We start from the raw sequence: 15,370 nt of genomic DNA, 5'->3' as shown, positions 1-15,370 counted from the left end.
AGTTAAGTTTGAAGAACTGACAATTAACTGACATAGATCAAGTAGAGAAAAGATGCTACGACATGCTGCAGAGATAATATTTCTATTTATTTTATAAATATCTCTAACATAGATAATGTTTCTACTCATTTTGGGCAAGTATAAATGATTAGATTATTCATGTGCGATAGTTGCCAGCACAGCTGATTCTGGGAACTTCTAGAGCTGAAAGCACAAACTAAAGCTTGAATAAACAATGCAATTTTCCAACTTCAGCAGAGTCTCAACCTCTGAAGAATGGACAGAGATGTAAACTGTTATAATACACACCTATACAAAGTAACTCTCACACAAAATTCTTGTATTTCATTTCCTTTTGGTAAGGAGTGAGATATAAGCTGTCTTGAAGATATCAGAGGAAAATCATTAAAAACAGGGGACTTCAGGAAAAGGCAAGGGTTCTTTTATTTTGTTTTGTTCTGTTTTTTGAACAGAGAGGATTAAATAGAGAACATTATTATAATCTCCATTATTGTTTTTTCCTTCAAAAGAAACAAGAAATAAAAGGTCAATACCTTTCTGGTTTTCCAAGACTTTTTACTTCCATAGTGTCCCCACTAGTTCCAGTGAAGACTACTCCAACACTAAAAGAAAAAACAAACCAGACATTTGATTGGCACTTTAGACATAACATCTATTCATCTGAATGCTATTGAATGTAAAAGAAAACAGGACCCTTATAGCCCATTACTGCTCTATATTTCTAGAAAAAATGAAGAATGCCCAATTTCTACAGTATTTTAAATAGCAACATATTTTGCCCAGTTTAATTTTACAAGGATTTCCATAAATATTTTTAAACACTTGATAATATGTCTAGGTTTTTACATTTTTTAATTCTTTGTATCTTTTCATAGTAAGCTGTCACTGCCAGGCCCTGGGCTTTACAAACTTTTGGTGCAGTTTTTCAGATTGCTTTTAGAACAAATTGTCTGCTCTAGTAGAAATTCCTACATTCCATAATTTTGGCATTATAACTCACCGGCTTGCAGCTTCAACTAAAGCTTTCTCATCTGGTGAAGAAGCATAATATTCCAATGGGGATGCTATTCCATTGGCTTGCCAGGGACCATCAGCACCATCTGTTTGATCTGCATTGATCTGCACTGTATGACAAAGACAAACTGCTTTCAAGAAGAGCTCTTCCTCTTTCACCTATAAGAAACAAAAATGTTACAAATAACATTTAGATATCAACCCAGTTTTGAATATACTTTATAAAACAAGATGTTTTTACTTAAAAATCTGCTAAGTACTCCATGTTAAAAAAATCACATCTCTCAACCTATTTAATATAAATCATTTGTTCAGTAACAGTCAATAGCTTCAATCTACTCAGAAAATTTTATTCTTTAATGCAAATACCTAAAGACTATTTCTTTGAAATTAAGTGTTTGCTATCTAGGATGTCGGGGGGGGGGGGGGGGGGGAGAAAAAAAGTCTTACCAAACTATTCCTATTTCCATCTGGAGAATCTTCAGACAGCCCCTCTGGAGTTAGTTTCCCATTGATCTCTTGGTACTTTATGCCATTAATGGAGCACTCGCGAAACTGCATCTCATTTTCAGTTAATGTACCGGTTTTGTCTGTAAACACATATTCTATCTATTGCAAAATAAAACAAACAAACAAAAAAAACAGGTTTGGAATTATATATACTTTCCCCAAGAAAAGAAATCTCAACTCACTCTCTCCAGTACACGCCTTTTTTTTTTTTTTGTCATGTAAGAGAACTTAAAATTTTAATTTTTGCCATGAAAAAAAATGTTTATATCTTACTTTCAAATTAATCAAATTATCAAAGCACAATCAATAAGAAGTCTGTAATAATGACTAATATTAAAAAAGTAAAATAGGAGTTAAAAAAAAAAAAAAAGAGATAATGTATTTTTTTCTACCTGTCCCAACTCTTCATTGAGGTCTGAAGTATTTACTTGTGCTCTCTGGTTTGTTTCTTCGTGATAGAGGTCAAGATCCCAGCCAATAAAAAAAGATCCAAGAAATTTCTGCATCTCAACAGTCACATAAAGTGAAATAGGTATGATAAAATTGTAAAGTACCAGAAAAGCAAGAAAATCTGAAATAAATCTCAGAATCTATGAGAGAAAAAAAAAACGTAAAGATTACTGCAGTGATCAGGTGAAACATGGTTACTTAAGTATATTTTAGTAGGTATGAAAAATGACAAATTAACAGAGACTGCAGTCCCCTGCGTTCACAAGAGATACAACACACCAGTGACAATGCAGGCATTTCCAGGCTGCTTCAGTAATGTGTCTTCAGACTGATGCAAAAAGACTGCCTTAAGCTATGACTGGTTGTTTCAGTTCTCAAGTCCATTAATTTTTGCCTTCTCTCCTGAGTCTGTCAGGAAGGCTGCCAATTAGTATCAACTGTAGTGGTGATTCTGTAACCCAGAAACTCTCTTGAAGGATCTGGGACTGAACAAGCATTTCACATGTTCCATCAAACAGCGTCATTCATAGGCTTTTCTAAGGAAACATAAATGGTGAAGGCAATACCAAACAACTGATGTTCCACACACAGACGAATCCGCATTATTCTCTGTTGGTATCAAAAATGGTTTAGGACAGCACATGGACAAGAGGGTTCCTGTCTATTGACATTGCCCAGCGAAGCGAATGACCCACACTACTCGACGGAAAGCGACTGTGTAGACTTCAGTGGCACAGACTTCCTTTACGTCTCTTCAAACCACTGCCCACGACGTTTACATAAACATTTAGGTAAACAGCTATGTAATACGATGATAGAAATTTCTCTTTATTAGGTATGGCAATTTTAACTCTGAAATGCAATCTTACAGCCTCTTTGAAAGTCCCTCTTTTTTACTTGCCCAACAAACTCAGTATTTAAGTTGCACTTTGGGAAAACTACCAACATGTAAATACTGAACCAAGGACATCTGACACAAGAAAAACTGGGACATACCTTTCAACTCCACCAGATACTGGTGTAGGAAAACATTTTGAGGAAGTGGAATATAAAGTAGTCAACGGATTGCTAAGCTAAATAATGCCTGTTCCTCCTGATTACGGAGTGCTGTTATAAATACTTAATAAAAATCAGGACCATTGATTAAGGTGTCTTACAAAAACTCAGGAAGTTCTGTGCCTTAAGAGAGCTTCAAAATTGAAGCAGACAAGACAGATGAAGACTGATGGCAGTAATTCAAGTACGAGAAGATATACTAAGAAGTGACAATGACCAAAGTTAGCTAGCTTTTTCGAGAACTGTATATTAAGCAGTAATCTGGAAGATACAGGATGGATGAACAGAGAAAGCATATCGAGTACAGGCAGCATATTGAGAAATGCAAAGCAGATTGTGGAAGAATACAGTAAACAAGGCAGAGAGAAAAACAAAGACCAGAAGGGACAAAATAGAAGGAAAGTGATACTGCAGAAACTTAAAAGGTTCTGTATGCTCTTGAAGACAAAGGTGAGAGGATGGAATGATGGAGTAAATACTTATGCTGTTTCTTTTCTGAACTGAAAAGGCTCAACATGTTATTCCAACTTTGATAGCAACTACTTTAAATCAAAAGGCAGCAAGCATTTACTTGACTGACCACTTCAAACAGTTGAAAATGTTTTAAATATGTGCAGGTACTAGAAGAGAGAGTCACTAAACAATCTGAAAACTATGCAATTCATTTGGTACTACTCAACAGCGACACTTTTAGATAGATTATCTTTAAGTACACTGAAAAGTTTGATAACTGTACTGATAACCTGAATTAATAATAATTTAATAACAAAACATGAAAAGTGAAAGCTGTATGTTATAAAGAAAACAAAAAAAACCCACCCCAAAACCAAAACTGTCTTTGAATCAAAGAAATTCTCCAATTACTTCTGTTTTCCTTCCTGAATCACTATGTACCAACAATAAGTTTCACAGAAAAAGAGAGGAGGCAGGAAGAAGCCTGAGTAAAATTACAGCCTTAAAAAATTGTCTGAATAATCTCAACATCACAGAATGTCCGAAATGCCTGAACTATGAAATCATTGCGACAGAACGTGCACATGAACAGCCGTCCTCCTCCACTTCTCATTTAAGGAATGACACAGACACCAAACGAACAACAACTATAAGCAGAACACAACCTCAGAAACATGCCCTGACAAAAAAACCCCCAAATTTTCAAACCCCTGGGCTTTTCATAAAAGAAGAAAAAGTCCAAGCATTAACAGAGTTAAGATTTTTTTTTTTTTTTTTTTTTTACACCAGGGTCAAGACACAGGACTAAAACTCTTTAAAAGCACTGAGCTGATGGCAAACAGATTTGCAAGTGGATCACATGGTTGTTTCAGCTATATCCAGGCATGGAGACATTATAAAGACAACATTTAATATCTGGTGGTTGAAGATTCCTCAGATATGCAACTGGGTAGAACTACATTACCTTACTGCTGTTTCTTTCATGCTCTGTTTTTTCGTTATACCAAGGCTCATCCCATTTTTCTTCAGCTTGCCATGCGTATTTTAAAATAGTACTCAGAATGGCTTCAAAGAGGAGGATTATTAGATAAATAATCAAGAAGGAATTCATAGACCTAGAAGGAGGCAAAAAATGCCAGTTCAGTTTGTTTTACTTAATCTGTTGAGACACTTAAAACACAAATTGCTCAAAAACTTATGAGACAACTTTTTTTACATGCAGCCTGCATTTCATGTGGATTTAAGGTTTCTACATGATAAATATAAACAACATGAGTGAAAAGAAATCCTCCATCTGACTAAAATGCACTCTAGATATAGAAATATGAAGACTAGATTAAGGTGGAAGTATACCCCAACAGCTGACTTGTGCCACATCTTGTTCAAGATTTTGGGGACTGACTTCTACTTCTTCCAGACATTCCCCAAGTATCAAGTGAGGCTGCGAGGGCATTACAGAAGACCAGTGTAGAAATCCAAGGCTGCACCTTTTTCCTCAGTTATAAGAGCACTTCTTTGTCCATCCACTTATTTAATCCAGGCCATCCTATAGCAGGATGACCTTCCAAACTTGTCAATATTCTGTAATGCCAGCCAGATCATCTTTTCACCCCTTGCTTTGACTTGCTTGTGCATCCTACAGATTTGTTTGTATCTGGTTATAGAAAAATAATCAACTTCATCATTGCAAAAGAAAAACCTCATGAGGTTAAAGTCAGAGTTTTTATAACTCGAATAAAGGCAATGTATTAGAACTGTTTTTCCTTTTAAAATAATTGAGTCCAGCATACAAATCTGTATTATAGTAACAAATCTATGATGCAACTAGAGCAAACAAAGATTTTTAAAACAGAACCTGCAACTTGTGTAAGAAGCAAGATGCATTACAAAACATATCTGCATAGACTATATATCCTCAAGAATTTGTGAAACAAACTATTTTACATTATAGCAAATACTAAGACTAAAGACAAAGAAATTTTAAGTGATTAAGACTTCAGTTGAATCCATCCTCTTTAGGGGCAGGATGCTGTCTCATGCTCATGATATAGCAAAGGATGCAGAAAACAGCAAAGGCTGGGACTGGTGTGAAAAGCATCACCAAGCATCTGGTTCAAGGCAGCCATCCACCTTCCATTATACGATCCTCGCGTCTCAGAGAAAAACAAACCAAGCCCTCCAAACCAAATAAACTTTTCCTGTTTTAGTCCTTTTTCGCCTTGGGTATTCATCTTTGTACACTACTCAAAGAAATGTTGGAATATTAAAGAAAAAAAAAAAGGAAATTAAGAAATTTACCATTATGGCTTCCTACTGAAGACAAGGCAATCACTCTCTCTTCCCCTGCCTATAACTCACCAATGAGATCATAAATGCTCTACAGTTACTGGGGAAACACCAAGTTACAATTCTACAAATAAGAAGGACACTAAAAAATAAACATACTTTTCCACTGCTGACCGTTTCTGAGATTTACTCTTGTAATTTAATGCCATCTTTGTCTCCATACCTGTATACACTGCAACACCTGGGAAGAAGGGGGGGGGGGAAGGGGAGAAAGAATTGTACTTTATTTTCTGCATATATACAACTTGTAGAATTTTTAATTTTGTTTACAAGACATAGGATAAAATCAAGAGGTGATATTGTTTACTTCAATACAATGGTGAGGCAGTATTTTGTAAGTGTTAGTAATATTCTGCAAAAGCAAAACAGTGCTACTGAAGTAATTTTAGCATCTACTAAAATGCTCTTCATTGTTATGACTGTACTGCTCTCCAAACGTACTTTTTATGGAAATCGGAATGGTAAATCTCAGGAGGTCTCGAACAATGGATAACTAACATCAGTCATTTATCCATTAAAGTTAAGTTACTCTTTTATCAAATCACTTCAAATATTTTCACGTAGTGGAGCTGAAACTTTTTATCCACAGAGATTCTTTGGCATAATATCACACTTTCATCTATAGTCATATCCCCTCAGGTAACCCTCAGCAGGATTATTAAGATTTCTTCTGTGCAACTAGAATTAAACCACAGTTCATCAACATGTTTTAAGAAGAGAATGCTCTTTACGTATTTAGATATCTACAAACCAAATATTTCTTTAGTGTTTTTTAATCTTGCTCCACGAAGTAAGAGACTTTCAGGCCCAAGAGGTCTAAAAAGAAACAGACATACGAGCATTTAAAAACAGGTTGGTCTGTATCCTGTGGGACTAATGAAGTCCAGTCACCTATGCACTGAGGTCCTATGTCCCCTATGAATTCCCACCGCAGCAACTCCACCCCCACCCTCTTTAGCTCCACTTTGATTTCTTCAATCCTGTCTCCCTTTCTCCCCACCTCACCCCACCCCACGAGTTTATCTTTGGCTGTCAGAAGATACAGCTCCATCAGTAGTCAGAACTTGCGATTATTTTTTTCACCCTCACTTTAAATTGGCTCTGTTGTATGTTGTCAACCAAATTATTTGAGAGATTATCCCAAAGCAGAACCTGTCACCTTGGCAGTAATGGTATCTGAAGAGCTCTAAGTCAAGTAGCAAATAAAGCAAATAAACCTTAGAAAATAACTGGGTGTTTGGAGTTTTTTTTCCCCTCCCCCTTTTTTTCTGTGTGGTTAGGGCACAGGACTTGGGGCCAAGCGGTCTGGCTTCTACATTCCCAGATTTCATGCAAAACCACAGGCAAATCATTTATTCACTCTGAGCTTCATTTTATTCCCACTTAAAATTGACAGAATGTTTGCCAGCCTCATAAGGGGCGCACTGATTTAATTTATTAGCTTACAGAAGTTTTTTTGCTCTTCAGATTGAAGGCTTTATATTATAGACATATATCACATGAAAAATAACACTGCTTTAATATTGATTCAGGTAGAAGTTTTATTGAAAAAGATAGAATGTGTAAAAGATAACATTTTGGACATTAAAAGAGTGAAAGAATCCTAACGGATTAATCTTTTGCTGTGATACACTCAGGCATCGAAACACAGCACTTCACATTTTAAAGACAGGCAGCTAAGTTTTTTAAAAATTTGATTACCAGTAATTTTCAGCAGAAAACAATAATTTGCATGCTAAATATTCCTGAAAATCGGTCCACTTCTTGTTAATTTAAATTGACTGGCAATCTCTGGAGGAAGTGACTTCCTCTGTGGAGGAAGTCCACATGTAGCTCTGTAAATGCCTTCACATCTTCAGCTTGTTTTTGTAACTTCCCCTGTGTTTTAAGTGATTATTCTACCTGCTACAACTGCACAGGGAAGAGTTTGAGAGTGCATGATTGTGTGCATACAACTGTGCACACAATTATGAATTGACTAGCACAGGTGCGAGCATTTACCATTACAGTCATAGGTATATGGTAGTTTGAGATATATACTAAAATTACAAATTTGTAGCAGAGGTTTTGTTAAAGCGAACCAGTAACTTCTACCAACTTCAACAGCAAAAACACCCGCTCAGTGCCTTGGATAAACAGATCACAGGGGCTCTGTTATGGTCTGCATAATCTGCTAGCGGAAAATGTTTAAGCTCAATAAATGTTTTAAATAACAAATAGCAACAGAGTTACCAGCTCATTACCAGTACCTAAAACAATTATTCCACCTGAAAACAGCCAAGCTTTCCAGAACTATTCATTGCATCTGAAAAACTGGGTAGTAAATGAACTTCCCTGAATTTTTACTTGGTTCCAGCTGAATTATGCAGTCACAAATGATACTTCTAATAAAAATCCCCCCCTCCTTTTTTTTTTTTAATTCAACAGTAACTCTTTTGTGATGGTCAGGGTTCAACCACTTCCATTAGCTCTAAACACTACATTAGCCTTGCAAAAATTTTACTTACCGTACAATTTCCTCAATTTGCTGACTTATAGTTATTCTTCCAACAAATCTATGAAAGAAAGTTATGTGTCAGAAACATCTACATAAAGTCTCCAAAGTGTAAAAACCAAACCAAACCCCCAACCTATTACATTTACAAAAAGTCATTAACAGTACACAAATATAAAATAACCCTATTTAATTTATCTTTTGCAATATTAATAAAAACAACATGACAACACTGGCAAATTTTACAAGAAATATTTAAAAACTGAAACATTCAGCCTTAAAAAGAGCAGTTATTTGAAAAAGCCTACTACGTTTCATTAATAAAAATCACAAAAAAGTATATTTCTAATTTAGTTAAAATAGATCAGGCAATTTCTTGATGTGCCAGTAAGAAATAATTCCTCAAATTTACCAGTTACCATATTATCCACTAGAAACAGTGTTTCTGAAGTCTGTAACTATCATATTTTGCATGATTAGTTATAGCCCAACTATGAATAAGCACACAGTTGTAAACTTCTGTAGCAGTTTGACCTTATTAACTTGATGTTCTCTACAAACTGAGCTAAGGATCAAATATCTGAGCATCTGTTTAAGCAAATACTTTATTTTTTAAAAATCTAATATTCCTCAAAGATCCCAAAGCTTAAAAAGAATTGCTGTGATACAGGCTGGATTTTAAAACCTGTTACTTCATAGCTACCATTTTCCATTATACAATTCAGAAGTAGCATAATATTAAAATTTTCTTAATCATAATACAGTCACCTGCAGAAGAATATAACTTTTATTATATGTAACACTGTTTTACAGGGTCTATTGGATTGCTTGCTGATGTTAAAAGCTGAAGTTGAGTGTAGTGAGATGTCACTGTTAATTATCAAAGTTTTTGTTCTGGAGAATGGTGCTCAAACCTTTTCTAGATGATAAGCAAAAGAAGTAAACCTGACTAACACATATCCACGAAACAAATGTAAACCTACAACAATTTCTTATAGTTAATTCCAAAAAAAAGTGAGAGTACTACATAAGACTGAAATCTCCTGGAGAACCGTATACACTTCTTTTTCACCACCCTGCTCAAACTTGCTGGTCATTTATTTATTTATTTTTAATTGAGAACAAGTTTACTGGTGAGAAGAGAAATGTACATTTGTGTCAATGTTAAAATATAAAATGTAAAAATGCTACAATGCTACCATTTCTGAATTACTACTGAAATACTCAAATTTAGCTTGTCAATAGCAACTTTGAGTAAATACATATGTATAAATACTTAAGCTCATTATTGAAACTGGAAATTTAAGTAAATGTTGGAAGCAATTTTAACCCCAGCAAGATCCATATCATTCCTAGCATTAAACACTTCATTTTGATTTTATTTTTAAATGTTTAGTAATAAAGTGGTACCTGTATAGGTCTGCTTCTGGCTGCTGACATTCTATAACAGCTACAAGTTTGTCCAGGTTGGCAACTGACTGTAACACTGCTGTTTCTGGGACAGCCACATGTGTCTGTAAAACAGTGTCCATTAACTTAATGATTTAGAAATATGGCGAGGGGGGAAGGGGAAGGAGGAGGGGGATCCAACAGGCTGAAATAAAAATGAGATCACAAATCAGCTAAATCATATTTCACAGCAGTAACCCAGACCTTAAGATTGGTCTCTCCATCCAGACTTGCAGTAGTAACATGACACGAACCATCCACTCGATCAGATGACAGAAGCACCAGATCAACAGGGAAAGTCTCATCTTTGGCTACTCTGACAATATCACCCACCTAAAGAAGTGAACACAAAAGAGAAGATACAGATAGAGCTTTAGAAGCGAAGAATTCATTTCAGCATTGTTACTGAATCATTATGAAACAGGTCACAACGATCAGTGACTGAACAATTAAGAGCTTTAGCTCCCCCCCCCCTTTAGCTATGCAATAGAAACAGTTTTCAATTTGTCTTCAGGCACATACCCGAATGTTTTTAGATCTAGTTTTCACAAGACCACCACTTCTAACAACATAAACTGGAGCACCATTTACTTCATTGTCTGCTTTATGTCGTAGCCAGTCTTCATAACCCTGTAGAAAACACAAAAATTTACATTTCAAGCAAGGAATACATAAAGCATAATAAATGCCTTCCAAGCAAATATGCTTCAAATTACTTGCTGCATGGTCTTAATCCTGTTACTAACTTCTCTTCAGATTCTACTACAGCTGTTACTCAGGAATCTGGGAAACCTCTTAGTTTTTATTCATTTTATGTAAACAAGTAAGGGCAAGTAAAGTAGCAAAAGCGGTGAAGGAATTTACAATCCCATACTCTATTAAAACAAAGACAGGCTGAAATTTTCTGGAGACAAGATGAACAAGCAGTCATGCAATCTGAGATCTATACAGATTAATATACCCCAAAACAGGGAAAAGCCACTCCCAGTCTCTCTTACAGATTTTTTTTTTTTTTTTAAAAGAGAAGTAACAGATTAAAATTACTCTCCCATGTCACACCACACTGTTTTCAGAGAGCTTATTATAGTTACTACCATTGCCTATATATGAACTCTTCAGATTTCTTAATTTTGTATTATATGCTGTTCATATATCAGCTCTGTATAGCAAGTGAAGATGACAGAGAAAGTTTTAGTTGTTCCAGAGTCCTAATACAACGTTTCTGAGTGACTGAACTTTTAATAGTTAAATTAAGCAGTTTTTCTTTACCAGATATTTAACACCTCGTTGAGCACCCTTTATCCCAACCACACTTGTGCAAACATTCATAACTGTGAATTCGGGTGTATTTTTCCTTTGCACATACTATTAATACATTGCTTATTTAATCTAATGACATGATCACCAATATCACTATCTATTATCTCCAAGTCTAGCTATTGCTTGGAAAATCCCTTCATCGAGCAGAAAAAATTAATCAGTCTGTACAGGCACTTCAGTTGTTATGCATCTTTCTGAAAATTAGAACATAACTTCTTAAACATAAGAAGTTAAGCAAGTATTTCTAAGTGTCTATGTATTTTGCCACTTGCTCACTAATAGAGTCAAGATAAATGAGCAAGAGTGTAATGCATATGCATTATGCACTCAACTCAAAATGACGAAAGCAGGCTTACAGGGAGAACATGCAAGCTCTCAGCCAGGCATAAAATTCAGTGTGAACACAATTAAGAGAAAGGTTGCCACAAATTCTTTTTTATCATACAAATTTGATCACTAAGTTATCAAAAATGTCATTTCTTCAAATACCTATTAGTAGTTAAAAAAAAAAAAAAGCCTGTCTTTGAAGATCTACAGTCTCTTGCTGTAACACACTACATTAAGCAATTGACAAATGTTGAAAAAACTTTATTTAGCACAGAAAAGACATTTTCTATCAGCTGATCCACAAATTTATTTTACCACACAGAACCAAATGATTCTTCAGTGCTACCATAAACAGTCATACACTAAGAACTACTTGATTACCCTTACAATTCCTTAGCACTCCCAAGTTTGTGGCAAAACCATGCATGTTATACTGATCATTCAACGGATCAGAATTCTTGTGCCATCTCTTACACCCTGGCAAGACTTCCACATCTGATTTGCAATAACAGACACATTTTCTAAAGTGCTTTCTGTATACACAAAAGCATGAAAGAGAATGAAGATCACTTTCTTGCAAGTTGCAGACAGAAGAATGGGACCTTTTAAACCGTGGGCATAATCCCAACTCATCCTCGAATACTACAGACACTGGACATGAGTGTCATAATAGGAATAGCAGTGATACAGGATGCATTCTGAGCCTTGACTAGGGTTTGGAAGAAAGTTATATAGCAACCTAAAGAACCAGAAACATACGATATATATATTTTTTTTTACCCTAAAGCATCCTTTTGCAATGCTTCACTTGAATACTACCTCCATGTACCAACACTGTTACTAGCACAAGTAGCATTACCACGGGGGGGGGGGGGAGGCAAATGTTTAAGAATAAATAATCAAAAGATGCATAGTAATGGCAGCCACACAGAAAGATACTGGGAAATCACAATCCTAAAACCCCTAAGTAAGAGCCTCCAAGAGCATCTTCTGATCAGTATGAGAAAGCATCAAGAATCTGTCCCTACAGCTCCTTGTTAAAGGTGACTGACAGAAGAAAAAAAAGGATTTAGCTAAAATCCAGTAACCTTGGGGCATTTGTCTCATAAATCTGAACAGCTGAGCAATATGGGCACTTGGCAAAGAACTGAAGTTTACCTTCTTCAGAAAGTACAGATTTCAGCACTTTCTCCATCTGACACCTATTCCCTACAACATAAGGGTGACACCTCACAACAGGGAATTCTTAGAGCCAAGTTACTCTGGTCTGTTTAAAACCAAAAAATTTACCCACTGCGGCATTTTTGAGAGAGCGCTCTTTATCCTCACTTGCAAATATTGCAAGAATACTGTTACGAAAAAGATGTGATAGGAACACAGATAGTGTTGCTTAATCTCATGAACAGAAAATACAGATAAAAATTCCCTAATGAAATTATATTCTCAATTCCTACTAAAATAACAGCATCGATATACATGAGACAAGGACAAAATTAAAACAAGCCTGCATACTGTATTAGCAGGGTTTGCATACCCAGGTTATTTCTATATTTAATAAAAACCTACAAAGTAGTTGCTTCTAATTCACTCGATCACCACGTAAACATTCATGTGTCCAATCAACCTGCTTGCTAAATACCTATGAACCTACTGAAAAAGGACTAAATTCCCTAAATTTCCTTGGTAAATAAATAAATATATATATATATATATATATTTTTTTTTTTAAAGGCAACAAGAAAATTTTGGACTACTCTAAGGACTGCATACCCATCTTCAGAGGCATGAGATGGGAAGATTTGTGGCTAACAGGTTTGACAAAATGACATAGCATGAGTTGCATCATTTTGCAGTCTCATATGTCCTTCTTCTGACCTAGGCACCAGCATGCTTCTGATAAGAAAAAGTTCCACTCCTTGCCTGAGATTAAAGTAAGGCTGGGTTTTGAGGTTTTCTAGGTGCATCATGCTAACTGGCCTTCTGGAAACAGGAAAGGGTTTTTCCACCCCCTGCTAAGCTTTGCAAACTTGGATAGGGTAAATGCTTTTATTTTTCTCTTCTAAACTTATGAGGGTCTACTAAGTTACATTTCAACATTTACCCTGTTGCAACTTTGTACAGAACTAGTGCCTTGATGCTTTCAGACAGGGTTTCTTCCCCTGAAAGCTTCTTCCTACTCCACTTCTGGTTTGCAAAAATACGGGAAATGGTTTTCAGATCCTACTTGGTATTTTCGTTCTGTGTTCCAACAGAAGATTACTCTTTCTTCCCTACCATTTAAAGGTCTGTCCAACTGCAGCCTGTGGGAAAGAGCATGCTGAATTATCTTTTCAAGATAGAAGCTTGTAACTATTGTTGCAGTGGGTCAGGATAAAAACAAGAATTCATTATATCAGCTTAGGTGGTTTCCAATAGGCCCTTGCAGACAGAGAGAGACAGTCAGAAATACTCTTAATGCTCTGCAAGTCAAGTATGACTTGAATCTTCTAGAAGGGCAGCCAGAATCTCTATTCTTTGTAGTTGATGGTGAAATATTTAAATTTGCCAATATAAGACTGGACATCAGGAAACAATGTGACAGATGGCTTTGGACTATTTTTAGTTTTACATAAGTCCACCTTCTTTCTGAAGAAAATTCTAATATTTGTAATAACTTGCATGATCTCTTTCAGTTCACAGAGCTTAAAAGGATAATTTCCATTGCCAACTTATGACTATAGCTCTTAAACACACCTTTTTGGGGTGACGATAACAACAGAGCACTGCATATACAAATTGCACAGTGAGAAGATGAAACTGTAATTCAAAGACTCCTACACCATTAAGATTCCCTTTGCCCCAAACACTACTTTATCTGATTGAAAGCTAAAGCTATTTTTGGCCTAATTCAGGGTGGGCTTTGGTCCTACTGGCACAGGATACAACTTGAAATCCAGTTGTAGCATCATAAATGTCTCCTGCATACTTTTCAGTTGCTACGAACACATCTTCTCCCCAGCCAGAACTGTCAAACCCTTTGAAGGAGCTAGTTCATGAACATTACCTCACTGCAGAAATTACAGCTTCCGATTATACCACCACTTTATTTACCTGGTTGTTTCTTTCCCCTATCTCTCTAAGGGTTTAAGGAAAACAGGAGGAGATGCTTTTCACACTAGCCTTTCATTGCCTTTAGGTCTCAGCAGGGTCTAGGACAGTCCTTGAACAAGATTTCTACTAAACTAATACTCAAAAGATTTTTTTCTCATTACAAATGCCAAAAAACACTCAGAAATCTTTTATATGACCCTCCAGCACCCCCAAAGTTTTCTGAATTGGATCTTTTACCTGGTATAGCATTATAGTTGATGTATATTTTACACCATGAAAAACACTCAAGGCAAGATTCGCCTTTTAACTACTGACAAACATGGCACCATTGCATCATCTACCCTAAGTTCCTTTCCCAGTACATTATGTAGGAGGATTGCTTTTAATATGCAGTGAGGTGTGCCAAAGGAATAAGCAAGGTGCTTTCAGAAAAGGTCTTATAAGAAGTGACATGTGAAGTTTAGATAAAAATGCTATCTGACAGTCATTCACTGTCCATTTAAAGATGCTGCAGTGACTCACTGGGCACTTGACACCTAAGCAAAACGCCCAAGTTCAAGTGTCTAACAAGCAACATTAAATACACAAATTCTTTCTACAAAGAATTTTCTTTCTTTTTTTATTTTTTGTATCTAAACATTACCTTAGTCAGATTTTTTTTTTTTTTAAAGTACCTTAACCTCCGAAAGACTTCAGACAACACAATTTTTCCCCTTTACCTGTTTTATGGCTGTCACAGTTATGACAAAGAATAATGGCAATCCACTGGTAATAGGACTAGTAGGGGTATCTATCATGAGCTAGAAGAGAAGAAAATGTGAAAATTAGTTCCCAATTTAA

General features: G+C 35.8%; 1 protein-coding gene across 6 annotated transcripts in view; it reads right to left on the bottom strand.

Annotated features, from left to right (window-relative positions):
* Window positions 1-15,370, bottom strand: part of ATP11B (ATPase phospholipid transporting 11B (putative)) — a 72,785-nt gene that overhangs the window by 37,826 nt on the left and 19,589 nt on the right. For all 6 annotated transcript variants that reach the window (XM_067301656.1, XM_067301655.1, XM_067301653.1 and 3 more), the window contains exons 4-15: window positions 15,250-15,330; window positions 10,316-10,423; window positions 9,998-10,126; window positions 9,755-9,858; window positions 8,358-8,405; window positions 6,602-6,666; window positions 5,950-6,031; window positions 4,469-4,619; window positions 1,938-2,135; window positions 1,486-1,644; window positions 1,022-1,194; window positions 555-623 (exon numbers count right to left, since the gene is read on the bottom strand). In XM_067301656.1, the coding sequence (XP_067157757.1) occupies window positions 555-623; window positions 1,022-1,194; window positions 1,486-1,644; window positions 1,938-2,135; window positions 4,469-4,619; window positions 5,950-6,031; window positions 6,602-6,666; window positions 8,358-8,405; window positions 9,755-9,858; window positions 9,998-10,126; window positions 10,316-10,423; window positions 15,250-15,330 (1,367 nt within the window). The remainder of the gene's footprint in view (window positions 1-554; window positions 624-1,021; window positions 1,195-1,485; window positions 1,645-1,937; window positions 2,136-4,468; window positions 4,620-5,949; window positions 6,032-6,601; window positions 6,667-8,357; window positions 8,406-9,754; window positions 9,859-9,997; window positions 10,127-10,315; window positions 10,424-15,249; window positions 15,331-15,370) is intronic.

The sequence above is a fragment of the Apteryx mantelli genome, chromosome 9 (assembly GCF_036417845.1).
Source record: "Apteryx mantelli isolate bAptMan1 chromosome 9, bAptMan1.hap1, whole genome shotgun sequence".
In the NCBI taxonomy this organism is placed as follows: domain Eukaryota; kingdom Metazoa; phylum Chordata; class Aves; order Apterygiformes; family Apterygidae; genus Apteryx; species Apteryx mantelli.
Note: the sequence above shows the minus strand (reverse complement) of the source record. Positions and strands in the feature narration are given on the sequence as shown.